Here is a 15,334-nt window from a genome sequence, read left to right on the forward strand (position 1 = left end):
AGCAGAACAATATGTGGTGGGGGACGATAGAGGATGGGATCCTGCCTCAAATTTCAAAGGATGGGCTTCCCGCAAGATCTTCCATGTTGGAGATAATCTCTGTAATATTGCCCTTCCCTTGTTATAAATTTGTTTAGAAATTTTAGTAAGCCCTTTGATTAGGGTTTATAGGTTATATATGTATGGATGCTATTCGTTCTTTCATATCTATTTAAATCCCATCTGTAGATATTAGATTGGATCTTTCACCATGCCCTATGCCATGGTGAGTGCCTACTTTTAGATCTTGTCAATCTCTTTTGAGTAGCTCTTTTAATCGACTTATGGCAGTCAAAATTGGGTTTGTTGAGAACTTAAAGAATAGATCTTTCTTCTAATGAAAATTTTAGGTTAGATAAAGTTTGGCCTTTGTGCCCAGAAAAATGATGGCAAACAACTACATTTTGACATTTGACAGGGTTTGCTTATGCTTCCTTTCAACAAAGCGTATTGGAGCTGAAGAGCCAAGAAGAGTTTGAGAATTGTGATGTGAGCAATCCAATCAAGCTATATGATGGAGGGCTTGATGTTGTCCCAGTCATTGAAATGGGTGACAGATAGTTTACAAGTGGAAATGCAGAAGACTGTCAATGTGGAATGAAAGTGCACATTAACATTTTATCTGATGGACTCGACAATGGCCAATCTGACAATTTCAATATAGTTTCAGATGGGCTTGACAATGTGGCCAAAGATTTGGGTTTAGATTTATTATCAGATGGAATGGAGCATTATATTGCTACTTCTGCTAGTGATGATTTGATGGAGGAGGGGGCAATAAAGGAGGTAATTGTTGAAGGGCCCACATCATCACGAAGGCAATTATTTGATTGCCCTCCATCAATTCTCATAAACCTCACACTCTCCATTTGTGGCACTATTAGCACCATGCTTATCTACGCCATGCTTTAGCTTATCAACTCTTTGTTTGATTAAGAACATATATATATGTATCTTGTACAATGTTTGCCAACATCCTCCTTGCATGTGCCAAAATAGGAGCTTTGGAACAAGGTATGGACATCCATCAAAGCATAATCAAAGGGGATTTTTTGTCAGAAATTAGTTGCAAATGCTCCAATAACAAAAATTGCAAAATGGGGTAGCATACACACGGCATGTGAACTGTATGACGGAATACCTCAAAGAGATGTCATTTCCTGGAATTTTAAGATTGCAGGATATGCAAAAAATGGATTAATTCTCAAAAAAAACCAGTTGCCCTTGATTGCGAAAAAAAATTAGTTGCCCTTCATTGAAAAACAAAGAGTTCCTTTGATTGCAAAAAAAACCTTACCTTGCTTCTGCAGAGATCGCTCTGTTGGGGGGGGCAGGGAGGCAAGACGGTCGCCGCTTGCTTCGGCCGGTTTGCTTTCAAAATGAAAATGCGCTGTGTTTTTTTTTTAAATAAAATGCCCGAGGTCATCGGAATTCCGACAAACACGGGCATTTTTAAAAAAAAAATCAAATTTTCACACATTGCTCCTTGTCCGTCGGAAACCTCCGTCGGAATTTGACCCCAAATGTATTAGTGATTAAATGAAGAAGAGGGATTTCCCCCATGACCAATGGTTGTAGGAATGACATTTTGAGTTGATGTAGCCATGAGTTGAGAAATGCCACACAATATATTAATTTCATTCTTATCACTTTGAATCATGCGTTTAAGGCCTTTAATTAATGGAAGAGCTTCACTATTAGGGTATTCTTGGAACATCCATTGTTGAAAGTTATCAAATTGATTGTCCAATTTTGAAATTTGATCTATGGAGACCCTAGTTAAAGCTTCTTTTTCATCATGGGATTCATCAATTGGATAGATAGGTACATGATTAGGGTGGGAAGCATTAGCATTATCTTCATAAAGATGTCACCCAAATTAGGCTCCATGTCCTCAGTAATTAAATGTTGGGAGGTCTTAATTCTAATGCTTCATCTAATGGGGATATTATCGGTAGGACTAATAGTGGTAAAACTCATCTAGTATTGGGAAAATTGAAATTTTGAATTTTGAACAAAGCCTACCAAAATTGAGTAATGCAAAATTTAAGAAAATAATGTTTAAACAATTTGAACTTTGTTGGAGGAAGGTAATGACATAATTTCCAAAATAATAAATGAAAGTAAATTGGAAATTTAAAATTAGGGCCAAGGCGATACCACTTAATTTTAAAATTGATAAAAAAAAAGATAATTTTTAAAATCAGGGTAGATTATAATTAACCTCTTAATTTAAAAAAATTTCTTAAAATTTGAAATGTTGAATTTTGAAGATATTTTTTTATTTTAAAGGTATCAAAAATCGACAAAAGCAGCCAATCTTCTGGATTTAGGATATTAAATACAGTCATAACAGTCTCCCGAAATTTTGGGAAAAAAGTCGATGACCATGGCGAAAATGCGCACGGTCCAACCAACTTTTTTCAAAATTTTTAGGGATAAATATTACGATGATTTTAAAGCTAATCTAAAAAAATTGGTGGATTTTACAATTTCTAGATAGGCAAAATTAAGCTTCGAACATGAAAATAGGACCCTATTAGGGTTTTGAAGAAATAAGGGAATTGGACTGCAAATTTGAAAAGGGTCAAACCTAAAGGGGAGGGACACCTTGGAGAATGTTTAGAAATCTGAATTTGAATGAAATTGATTGAAATTTGTAAAAAATCCAATTAATTTTGAAAATTAGGGTTTTATGACCTAACCACTTAATTTTTGAAATTTGAATTTTGAAAAGAAGAGGGAAATTAAAAATTTGAATTGTAGGAATGAAGACAAGGGTTTGAACAATTAACTACTTAGTTTTGTAAAGTTGATTTTGCAAATTGAACAAAACAAGGATGAAATTGAATTTGACAAACAAAGCAATTTTCAGATCTAAGACAATAGAAAGCAAAACGCAAGTTCAATTTCAATTTTAAAACTAGGGTTTTGAATGAATTAACCACTAAGTGTGCAGAAAAATTAAACTTGCAATTTTGTTCAAAGGAAAGCATGCAAGACGTCGGGTTCACCAAAATGTAATTTTGGGAAAGATGAGCGAATAAGAGATCTAAAGAAAAGATTTTCTTCCCTCTGAGGAGAGATAAAAGTTTCACTTCGGATTTCCCTTCAAACACTTCATGCATTACATTAGAAGAGGGAGGAAAATGCACTACATTTAACCTTTAGAGAAGGAGATTGAATTCTAACTAATATAAGAATGGTAAGTTAATCCTCTCTTCTGGACTGAGATCTGAATTGATCGAATTGTGTACTTATGACCAACTGAAAAAGTGACAAAGATCTGATTATAACTCGAGATAGAAGTGTAGGATGAAGCTGTGCACCTGGATCTGGCTAGAATATGTCAAGATGAAGCTGTCTTGCAAATTTGAGAAAAAGTTGGCTGAACTGTGGTGAAAGTGTACACGGTCCTTCGAAAAATCCATGAAACGAAAAGGTTTTTTATTCCTTTGCAAATGGATTCCAAATTCAAAAGTACAACATCACCCCTACAACCTACACACAAAAAGGAGAGGAAAAGGGGTTGGGATTGGGGGTTTGCCTTTAGATCAAACCCCAGTTTTGGAATTAACCAAATGATGAAATAAATTACTTGTAAGTAAATGTAAATGAAAGACTGAAATGCAAATTACCTCAAGGGAGGTTGTGATAGAAATGTTAATAGAATTGCTTGTATGAAGTTGAATGTTGAAAGGGATCTCCTCTTCAATGGTTGAATCCTTGACTTGAATGCAACACCTAGCCTTGAAGGGAGACTTGAGATGCTCAATGTTGGAAATGAATTCTTGAATGCTTGAATGCTCTTGAATTCTTGAATGCGTGATCTCCTATATCTAAACTTATGCCAAATGGGAGGGAAAATGCAACTTATATACTCATCAAATGAACGGATTTTCCATCGTAAGCCAACACAGGGGGAGTTATCCTGCTTAATACACAATCACCAAAGGAAAATTTGAAGGGTTCCATCCTCAAAATAGGGCTAGGATAGGGGCTTCCTGCCCCTATCCTACCCTTTTTCCTTGGATAGGATGCAGTTCGGGCAACACGAAGGGCAAGAAAGATGCAGTTTTTAGGTGCTGAGCAAGTCTTTGGTCTCTGATTAGGCTTAGGAATTCGATTCGCATGGGTGAGAACCCTAATGTGGTCAAAAATTGTAAGGGTCACAATTTTATGGTGCTATAGGAGGTTGTGGTTTTTTATACTTTTTGGAGCTCTGGTTTAGCTTGGTGTAGCTCTTTTGTTGGCCGATACTTGATGGGTTTAGTTTATTGAGAGGCCTCTCTCTACTTCGTATTACGGGCTTCCTTGGTTTTTCTCTCTCCTTTTTTTTTAAGCTTCTTCATGGGGTTTTCTTCAGTCTTACCCTGTCTCTTAGCCTTGGTTTCTCCTATTGAGGTGGAGAATTTTTGTTTAGAATGGGATTTATTTCTTTCTCTGCCTACTAGTGTTCTTCTTCTTTGTGTATTGATGTGATACTATCTCCTATTTAGGTGGAGATCGTATATGTAGTTAATATTGGGAGGTTGTGCAAGGTGATGTGTTTCAAGGTTGGTCGCTCTATTCTTTTATCATTACTCCAATGGAGGTAAAGCTCTCAGATTGTGTAAGGGTTTTGTTGTTTGTTTGATGGTTATGGGATCCATTCTAAAACCCATTGTGATGGTTTGGGGAACCTATCAAAACCCTATGTTTCTTCTCTTCCATATGTTCATGGTTATTCTTGAGGAGTAGGTGTTGCCATCAATGGTTATAGGAGCCTTTTCAAAACCCATTCACCCAGATATTCTATAATTATTACCAATTTATTTTACTAGGTATTGAGGTTATGGAAGCCTTGTCAAAATCCATGTTTCAGGTTATGGGAGCCTTGCAAAACCCTCTGACTATGTATCTCCAAGTTATGGGAGACTTGCAAAAATCCATGGTTTTAGGTTATGGGAGCCTTGTAAAACCCATGGTTTTGTTGGAAACAACAATGAAGGAAGACTAAGAGAGGGGGTGAATCAGTCTTCACCGGATCTACAAACTTATTCACAAATACAGATCTAATAAACAACACTAATAAGAAAGATAAGAAAATTTAAAGCACAATACACAACACAAATATTTTTATGTGGAAAACCCAGTTAAGGTAAAAACCATGATGGAAACCTACCCACAGTAAGATGATATTCTGCAATAGTATGTGAAAATATTACAATGGGGAATGCACATGCATTCAGGAACACTGCCTAGAGCTCACTACTCAAATACAATGACCCGGAAGGTTAAAACCCTTAGGGAAGTAACATTGACTTACAACAAGATTTAGACTACAATCTGGAAGGAATGGAATACAATAATAGAATCTTCAAACACTTGATGATAGTTCTGGTTAAGCATAATTTTCTACTCTTCAACACCAATCTCTGATCAATCACAATGTCAAAAGATGAATCACTTCATCGCACATACACCACTCTCTGATAATGTAGACACAACCACTTATATCAAAATTACATGACAATATCACCCATATGTACAATTCATCAACCTTGACAACAAGGTCAGCTAAACCCTCAACTCACAGTTACATAATTACATCACATGATAAAAATATCGACCACCAAACAATTATGATAATTTACATGACATAAAATGGACCTAATTGAAATTCCCAAATGCTCAACTCCACCAGAAATCATGCCAAGAACAACTGCAACACGCTATACCACCAGAAATACTGCATAACATGAAAATCATCTCCGGTTCATGAAAACCACCAATAAGTTGCACAATAATCAATGTAGCTCATTGGGACAAATAGGAAAAAATAAGGAAACACCAAAAAGTACATTAAAATTGTTAGAAACAACTTCACCAACACCACTTATCAAATCCTCATTTGTCAACGCCTGAAACTGAAGAACACGACCAATCAGCAACTGTCACGAAGAAAGATAAATTGTAGAGCACCAAAACATGATCCATCTAAAATGAAGATACAAAAGACCATCCCAAACAATATACTAAAATCTCATCTTAATATCAGATCACACCAGAATATACCGAGCTTTGTAAAGCACTAATACAACAAAACAAAATTGCAAACCAGATCATAAGATCTTTTCAATCAATAATCATAGGAACCAGTTTCTTATCCAAAAAGAATGCTCCACTAGTAGTGCTCTTCTAGTCATCTACATCATGAGCCCAATCCGTATCAGTGTAGGCACACAACATGAAATCATCATTCATCAGATACCGCAAGCCATAATCCACAGTTCCCTTCAAGTATCTGAATATCCTCTTAACAATAGTGATATGATGAGCTCTTTCGAGTTAGCTTGATATCTAGCATCCATGCACACAACATGCACAATGTCCAACCTATTTTGAGTAAGATATATTAGTCCACCAACTATAGATCTGTAAAAACTTTGATTCTTTCAAAGATTCATCATTCTTAGACAATTACAGCTAGTCACCATAGGAGTTCCAACTGGTTTGGAGTCATCTAACCTAAACTTTTTTAGCAATTCCTTCACATATTTAGTTTGAGATATAAATATACCTTCTCCTGTCTATGAAATCTACAAACGTAGGAATAATTTCATCTCACCAATCATAGACATCTCAAATTATTTCTTCATGTCACCGATAAACTTCATAATCAAGTTATCATATCCTCCAAAGAGAATATCATCAACAAAGACTTCAACAATCAAGATGTTATCATTCACAATTTTAAAGTACAAATTACCATCAATAGTTCCTTTATTGAATACCAATTTCAATAAATATTTATCTAATCTAGCATACCAGGCTCTAGGGGATTGCTTCAATCCATAAAGAGCTTTCTTCAACTTACATGCCATGTCTCCATCATCTGATAATGAAAATCCATCAGGTTGCTCAATGTAGACTTCTTCCTCAAGATCACCATTCAAAAAGGCAGATTTGACATCCACCTGATATACCTTGAAATCTTTATAGGCAACATATGCAAGCAATAGTCTAATGGCTTCAAGTTTGGCGACTAGAGAAAAATTCTTCTCATAATCAATTCCTTCTTTCTGTTAATATCCTTTGCAAACCAGTCTTTCTTTATTTCTGACAACTTCACCGACTTCATTCTTTGTTTTTGAATACCCATTTAGTACCTATAACATTTTTATCCTTAGGCCTAGGCACAAGCTACCAAGTGTTATTCTTTTCAATCTGATTTAATTCTTCTTCCATAGCTCTCATCCAATTTTCATCTTTATAATCTTCAACAACATCTTTAGGTTCAATTTTCGAAATCAAATATACTTATTCAATAGCTAGCCTTATTCTAGTCATCACACCTTTATTTTTATCTCCAACAATATGATTTTTAGAATGATTCAATCTTACATACCTTAGATTCTTCTGATTGTTCTAATTTTCAAGTTCCTTCACTTCTTCACTGATAGTAGAAACATCCGGATTAACAGTCTCTACCGGATCATTTTTCTTTGGCTCTTCAACGTGAATAGTGTTTAAAACAATATGTTGACCATCATCATATCCACATGCTCTAATATCTTTGCCAAGGTTCTCATCCACATTCACATTTGCACTTTCCACTTTCACATTTGCACTTTCCACTATCTTTCTCAGTCTCTTATTGTAGCACTGGTAGGTTTTTCTCTTTGTTGAATATACCAAGAAAATTCCTTCATCACTTCTAGCATCAAACTTTCACATATCCTCATCTCTCTTGATATAACATTTAGTACCAAATACTCTAAAATATCTCATAGTAGGAACATGACCAAACCATATCTCATAAGGAGTTACCGGTATCACCTTTGATATGAACTCTGTTGAATGTGTAAACAACAGTGCAAATAGTTTCTCTCTAGTAGATCTTCAGAACATTTCCTTCAATCAGCGTAGTCCTTGTAGAATCCAAGATAGTTCTATTCTTCCTTTCAACAACTCGATTCTGTTGAGGGGTTCTAGGAACAAATAATTGTCTTATAATTCCATGCTTCTCATAGAGTGAACTGAATTCACTAGAACAAAATTCTTCACCTCTGTCAAATCTCAGACATTTCATCTTCAATCCAAATTCAGTCTCCACCTTTGCTTTGAATATTTTAAATTTGTCCAATGCTTCCGATTTCTCCTTCAAAAAGACAACCCACATCATCCTGGAATAATCATCAATTAGAAAAATGGAATATCTGTCACCCTGCAAACTTCTAACATTTGTAGGTCCACATAGGTTAGTAGTCATAAGATCTAGCATTCCATCAGATGTATACTGCTTGCTCTTGAAAGAAATTCTTGTTTGCTCACCCAACTGACATTCTTTACATACCGGATTAGTAGGCTTAACAATTTTAGGAAGATATCTAACACCTTGTGTAGAACTAATCTTAATCATTAAATCAAAATTTACATGACACATTCTCTTATGCCACAACCAACTCTCATCACTTTGAGAAATCAAACAAATTTTCTCACTGACATTCAAATGAAAAATGTTACCTTTAGTCTTAGTTCCATATGCAATCTCTATACCAGAGGCATTTAGGATCTTAAATTTTCCTTATTGAATCGTAGATCATAACCTTTATCAATCATCTGTCCAACACTCAAAATATTATGTTTCAAGCCTTCAACATACAAGACATCATCAGTATTATGCTTACCATAAAAAAAAATAGAACCTCTCCCATGGATCACACATGCTTTGTGATCTCCATATCTTACTATTCCACCATAATAACTTTCCATGTTCATAAAATTTCTTTTATCACTGGTCATGTGATGTGAATAGCCACTGTCAATCACCCATTCATCTTTCTCTTCAACTTTAGAAGCTAAAGCTTTCTCTTCAATAGCACAGCTAGTGGAATCAATAGGTGCATGTACATCTTCCTTAATGGAAATAAATACAACTTCATCCCCTTCAGATTTATCATCTATTGCACCTTCATCAACAACATAATAGCAATTCTTCTGATACCTATACTTCTAGTTAGACTTGTAAGGCTTGTCATACTTCTCATGCTTCTCATATTTGTCATTCCTATCATGATTATCAAACTTATCATGCCTCTCATATTTATCCATTCTCTTTGGGGATCTAGAAGCAAATTGTCCTATCTTATTGCGAGAGAAATATTTCAGAGCCAATTTTCCATCATACTTACTAGCTCCTTTAGGCAATCTCCAGGCAATCAATGCTTCAAGCTCATCTAGCTCTTTTTCTTGCTCTTTCATTTCCCTTCTCTCTCTTTCATATCTAGATATTTTGTACTCATCAGGATCATACTTCTTCTTTCCAAATATAGATGTTGATACTCTAAATGTTGTCTCAGAATTTCCGCATGACTCTCCAAACTCGCTTAGCTCAAAAGCAACAATCTTTCCAACCAACATATCTCTTCTCATTGTAGTCACACTCTGGATTTCATCTATAGCAGTCACCTTATGTTTATAAGAAGGAGGCAAAGGTCTCAGCACCTTAGCAACATTTTCATCTTCTTTAAGGGTTCCACTGGAACATCTGATACCTAAGACAAGATTATTCACCTTATCCATGAAGGAGTGTATGTTCTCATCATCTCCCATCTTCAACATCTCATACTTTCCTTTCAAACTCTATAAATTAGCAACTTTCACTTGTTTGTCTCCTTCATACAAGATTTCAAGATTCTCCCAGATCTCATGTGTGGTCTAAAGTCCCATTACATTTGTCTTCTCTGAATCAGTTACAACACTCATCAATGCTTCCTTTGCTCTAATATTATGTTCAATTTCCTTGATCTCATCAATAGTAATCGGTCCATTCAGAGGAGCAGAATAGGCATTCTTTGTAATCTTCTAGTAATCTTCTCCAAGACATTTCAAGTGCACTTCCATCTGGTTCTTCCATATAGCATAGTTACTTCCATCAGATCTCGGACTATCATTCTTAAAGATCTAACACCTATAGCTTCTATCTTGGATCTCCTCAAGCGGTTAGGATTCTTCCGAAGGATCTAGGTTTGATACCAATTGTTGGTAGCAACAATAAAGAAAGACTGAGAGAGGGGCGGGGGTGAATCAGGCTTCACTAGATCTACAAACTTATTCACAAATACATCTATCTGATAAATTGCAGTAATATTGATGATAAGAAAATTGAAAGAACAACACACAATGCCAAGATTTTGACGTGGAAAACTTGGTTAAGGGAAAAACCACAGTGTGAACTTACCCATAGTAAGATGATAGTCTACAGTAGTGTGTGAAAATATTACAATGGGGAATGCACATGCATTCGGGTACATTGACTAGAGCTCACTACTCAAATACAATGACTCGGAAGGGTACAACCCTCTAGGAAGGCACACTGACTTACAACAAGATTCAGACTATAATCTGGAAGGAATGAACTGCAATAATAGAATCTCTAAATACCTAATGACAATTCTGGTTAAACATAATTGTTTGCTTTGCAACACCAATATCTGCTCAATCACAATGTCGAAGGATGAATCACTTGATCGCACATACGTCACTGTCTAATAATGCAAACACAACCACTTATGTCAAAATTACATGACAATATCACCTATATATACAATTCATCAACCTTGACAACAAGGTTAGCTAAATCCTCAACTCATAATTACAAAATTACACCACACGATACAAAGATCGACCACTGGACCAATATGATAATTTACATGACATCACATCGACCTAATTCAAATTCCCAAATACTCAACTCCATCGAAAATTATGCCAAGAATAACAACATGCTATACCACCAGAGATACTGCATAACACAAAAATCATCACCAATTCATGAAAACCACCAATAACTCGCACAACGATCAATGTGGATCATCGGGGTAAATATGATATAATTAGGAAACACCAGCAAGAATGCTAAAATCATCAGAAATAGCTGCACCAACACCACTTATCAAATCTTCACCTGTCAATGTCTAAAACTCAAAAACATAGGCAATCAGCAACTATCACAAAGAAAGATAACTTGTGGAGCACCAAAACATGGTCCATCTGAAATGAAGATACACAAGACCATCCCAAACAATATCCCAAAATATCAGCTTAATATTAGATCACATCGGAATATATCAGAGGAAATACCGAGCTCTGTAAAGCACTAATACAACAAAACAAAACTGCAAACTGAATCATAAAATCTTTTCAATCAGCAATTACCAAAGAAAATCAAAGGAATATGTTGATATCAATGACAACAACATATCCTTAGCATTGGCAATGTCCAATAGTTTCAAGTTATGGGAGCCTAGCAAAACCTTTTGTCTATGTATCTTTGAAGTATTTAGTTAGATGGATTTGAGCTATTTGGTGGTTCAACCAATTCTTTGATGCTCATTTTCTAGTGTTGGGTTGTTGGTTGGTTGTTGTTAGTCTATGACATATATAGTTACAACAATTCTATTGTTGTGGGTTATGGATCCCCATAAAATCCTTCTATAAGGGGTTTCGAGTCCCCTCAAAACCCATTTTACCTTATCAAAAACATAATTGAAAACCTTTCACATTTTGTAATAAGGCTAGAAGTTATGAACAACAAGATGTTGAATTTTAATTATTTTTTTATAATTATTACATTCTAATAAATAGTTTAAGTATGAATCAAAATGAAATTGTAAAAATTAAAATATATTCCTATAATTATTGAAAAACAAAAGAATATAAAAGATAAAATAACAACTAAAGGAATCTCAATAGTATAGTAAAAAAATTATTAATTTTAATTGTAGAAAATGGAATTGGGTACTTCTTGTCTCCATTATATTTCAGTGGAGAACCTATGTAAAATTTTATCTTGTACCAAGTATATACGTTTGATTATTGATTACTTATATTGCATAGTTAAAACATGAAAAACAATAATAGGACCTATGAAAGAATAATTTTTATGTCAGATGGTGCATTACTATTTGGTGAATATGTTCCAAATTTATCAAAGTTTAAATAAATTCTATTATCGAAAACATATGAGATAGAAAATGGAGACAAAAAATAGAAAATAAATATCATAAAATTATTTAGTAAATCAAGGAAGAAAAATAAATTGATAAAAGAAAACTGAAACAAAGTAGAAAGCAGGGTTTACTTTACTGGCGAATATTCGTCAATGGCGAATATTTCACATTGGCGACCTAGAAAATGGTTAATATATTGCATTGATTGGGGGTGGCCATGTCGCCCAGACTTTATAAATATTTATCAAATGCATGCCCCAATCACCCATTGTTTTATGTATTTAATTGTATCTCTATCAAGATTTCACCAATAGAATCTTCGTTTTCCACATGGTAAATTCAATATTTTCGCCTACACTTTCTGAGGTTGTCTTAATAGATGAACATAATTCGCTAATAGCCATATAAATATTTATTGGCTAGGAGGACCCAATTCACCTGCCATTTTGCAGAAGCATATCTCTTAGTAAATCTTTCTCATAAATGCATGAGTGTGTGAAATTGCAAACAATCGTAAACCACTACTAATTACCAAATTGGAAGTCGTGCGTGGTGAGTGGATCGCAATTAGAGAATGTCAGTGACAAGACGTTAATAAATGTCAATACTTGATTAGCATAAGATTTGATTCATGCCTACTATCTCTAATTCCATTCCGAGGACTTTTTGGAGAACTAAGTTCTCTTCAGAAATTTGGGCCGAAATAAAACTTCAGCCATTGATATGCGATCAATGAACGGTTTTAAATCATTGATGGATTTTAGGTATGTGTGATGTGTTGATGAAGTCACACTTATCAATACATTATGTAGATTCTGGACTCGACGTGATGTTGCATTAATTAGATAACAAAAAAGGTTATTAATACATAACGAAAAAATACCTACACTTAAAATAATTTTTCCTTTGGAGTATAATTTTTTGCCCATACAAATATTTTTTCTTCCAAACGAAAAACATTTGCCTCCTCCATTATATATTTTCCCCACACAATAATAAATTATTTGCTAGTATTTTATGGAATTTTCAAACCCTAAAAATAAAATCGCCAATACAAATTAATTTTTTTTCCAAATTAAAAAAAAAATTTGCCATCAATTTGAAATTTTCGCCCCAAAAATAATGTCTGATTCGCTAGGATTTTACACTTTTTCCTGGGGGATGGTTTCTTAAAGTTATCCCTGGTAGAAAGTGACTATATGAATAAGATAATGATTGTCGAAATATTGTAATAGGAACATATATCACAATGTGTGAAGATAAATGAAGAGTTTTAGTGAAAATGTTTATTTAGAGAAAGACTCAAAATAAAACCCAATGTTGTAAGATTAAGAGCGTCTACAAGTTTAAAAACTATCTAAGATTATAATTTACTGTTATCTTAATTCAATAGGTAATACATCTATTAAAGGAAAAAAAAAACGAGTGAATATTTTAATCAATTTCATTTTTCTAGTTTAACTACGTATTAGAATAGTTGAATACACATACATTCAAGACACATTATGTTTGATTCCATTGTTTAGAAGAACTTGTGTATTTAATTGATACTTTAACTATAATATACTTATTACTTACTTTTAACTATACAATTGATAAAATGCAATATTGACTTCAAGACATTTTATTAAAAAAAAAACTCAACAAAACTAATTAATTAATTCATAAACAAGCTTAAACAAGAAAACCTCACTTATCAATAAAAATTAACAAATAACTAAATATATTTAACCCATTTCCCACAATTTTCATTACAGTTGACTAATACTAAAATAAACCTAAAAGTATATATATCCTTGACCATATTGCGAGGAAAGCAGTTTGCGATTATGTACATAATAAACAATCAAACTTTGGCGATGATGTCAGACGCTTACATCTTATATATACCGGCCCATATATACCCCACCGGCCTTGGCAGATTGTTTATTTTGAATCGTTTACTCAGCTTGGAGATTCCAAACGGCCGTAGGTGTTATATTCTACCACTTACTTGAGAAGTTCTCCTCAACCCACTTTGCTTGTCCACCATGTCTTCAGACATGCAAAATCAAGTTGATCTGCCCCTCATTGACATTTCACAATTTCAGTTCAACCTGGAGGGAGGAGAAGGATTAAATGAGCTTCAGAATCATCCCATGCTAGCCACAGTTAGAGATGCCTGTAAAGAATGGGGATTCTTCTCTATAGTGAATCATGGAGTTTCAATAGATCTGCTCCAACAAGTGGATTCTCTAGCACGAGACCTATGTTCAATGCCTGCAAAAGTTAAAGAAATGGCCACCACCTCTAATCCCGCCGAAAGCTACTCTAATAGAGAGTTGACTGAAAGCTTCTGTTTCATGAATATGCCTCACTCCAATTCGTTGGAGGAAATGTGTTACAAGATCTGGCCCGATGAAGGAAACCCTAAGTTCAGGTATGCTATTACAGCTTTTACCATTCTGTTCTGTAATGCCTCGAATCTAACGTCTAGTTTTGGTTATTGCTGTTCAGTGAGACATTTCGAACGTATGCCTTTTGCATGGCTGATCTTGCACGGAAGATCACTATTATCATTCTTTCCAGCCTAGGGTTGGACGTCAAAACATTCTACCATTGTGATTTCAAGGATTGCACAGCCACCATGCGTATTAACCATTACTCCTGTCATGGAAAGTCAATGGAAGATGAGATCCTAACGTCTCACACAGATATTGGGTGCTTTACAATCCTTAACCAAGACAACCAAGGAGGGCTCCAGGTTAGATGTAAACAAGGAAAGTGGCTCAACGTCAACCCCCGTCCCAACTCATTGGTTGTCAATGTTGCCGACACTCTCAAGGTGTGAAACTTTAAGATGTTTGAATTACTGTAATTTTTAATTTTGAATCCACATACTGACGTGAACAGAATAAATGGGTAGGCATGGACTAATGGGAGATACAGAAGTGCCGAACATCGAGTAGTTTACAAAGGGTGGAGAAATCGCATATCAGTGCCGTACTTTGTTTACTTTCCGGATATTAAGCAAGTTTATGCTCCAGCAGAACTTGTAGACGATGACCAACCACGACATTACAAGCCTTTTACTGTATCAGAATTCAAACACGGCTTTTATAAAAATTTTAGCTCCAAAGAAGTAAAACCGTCTGAATTCCTTGATATATACGCAGGCATATAATGCATTAGGTTTATCCTTAGGTATGTCATATAGACGTTCACTTTGTCGATAGAGTTCATCAAAATTGACGGAACACTCTGGATGAGATACGGTGCAAGGTACTTTGGTTGTTATTGTTGTGTGCGTTGACAGAAAT

General features: G+C 34.8%; 1 protein-coding gene across 1 annotated transcript; it reads left to right on the forward strand.

Annotated features, from left to right (window-relative positions):
* Positions 1 to 636: 636 nt before the first annotated feature.
* LOC131057187 (gibberellin 20-oxidase-like protein) lies at positions 637 to 15,198 on the forward strand. Its single transcript, XM_059210470.1, has 4 exons — positions 637 to 825; positions 14,126 to 14,454; positions 14,532 to 14,778; positions 14,941 to 15,198. Exons 1-4 carry the CDS (start codon positions 637 to 639, stop codon positions 15,196 to 15,198), a joined length of 1,023 nt encoding a protein of 340 aa, XP_059066453.1.
* The last annotated feature ends 136 nt before the right edge of the window (positions 15,199 to 15,334 follow it).

This window comes from Cryptomeria japonica, chromosome 8 (genome assembly GCF_030272615.1).
Source record: "Cryptomeria japonica chromosome 8, Sugi_1.0, whole genome shotgun sequence".
Lineage (NCBI taxonomy): Eukaryota > Viridiplantae > Streptophyta > Pinopsida > Cupressales > Cupressaceae > Cryptomeria > Cryptomeria japonica.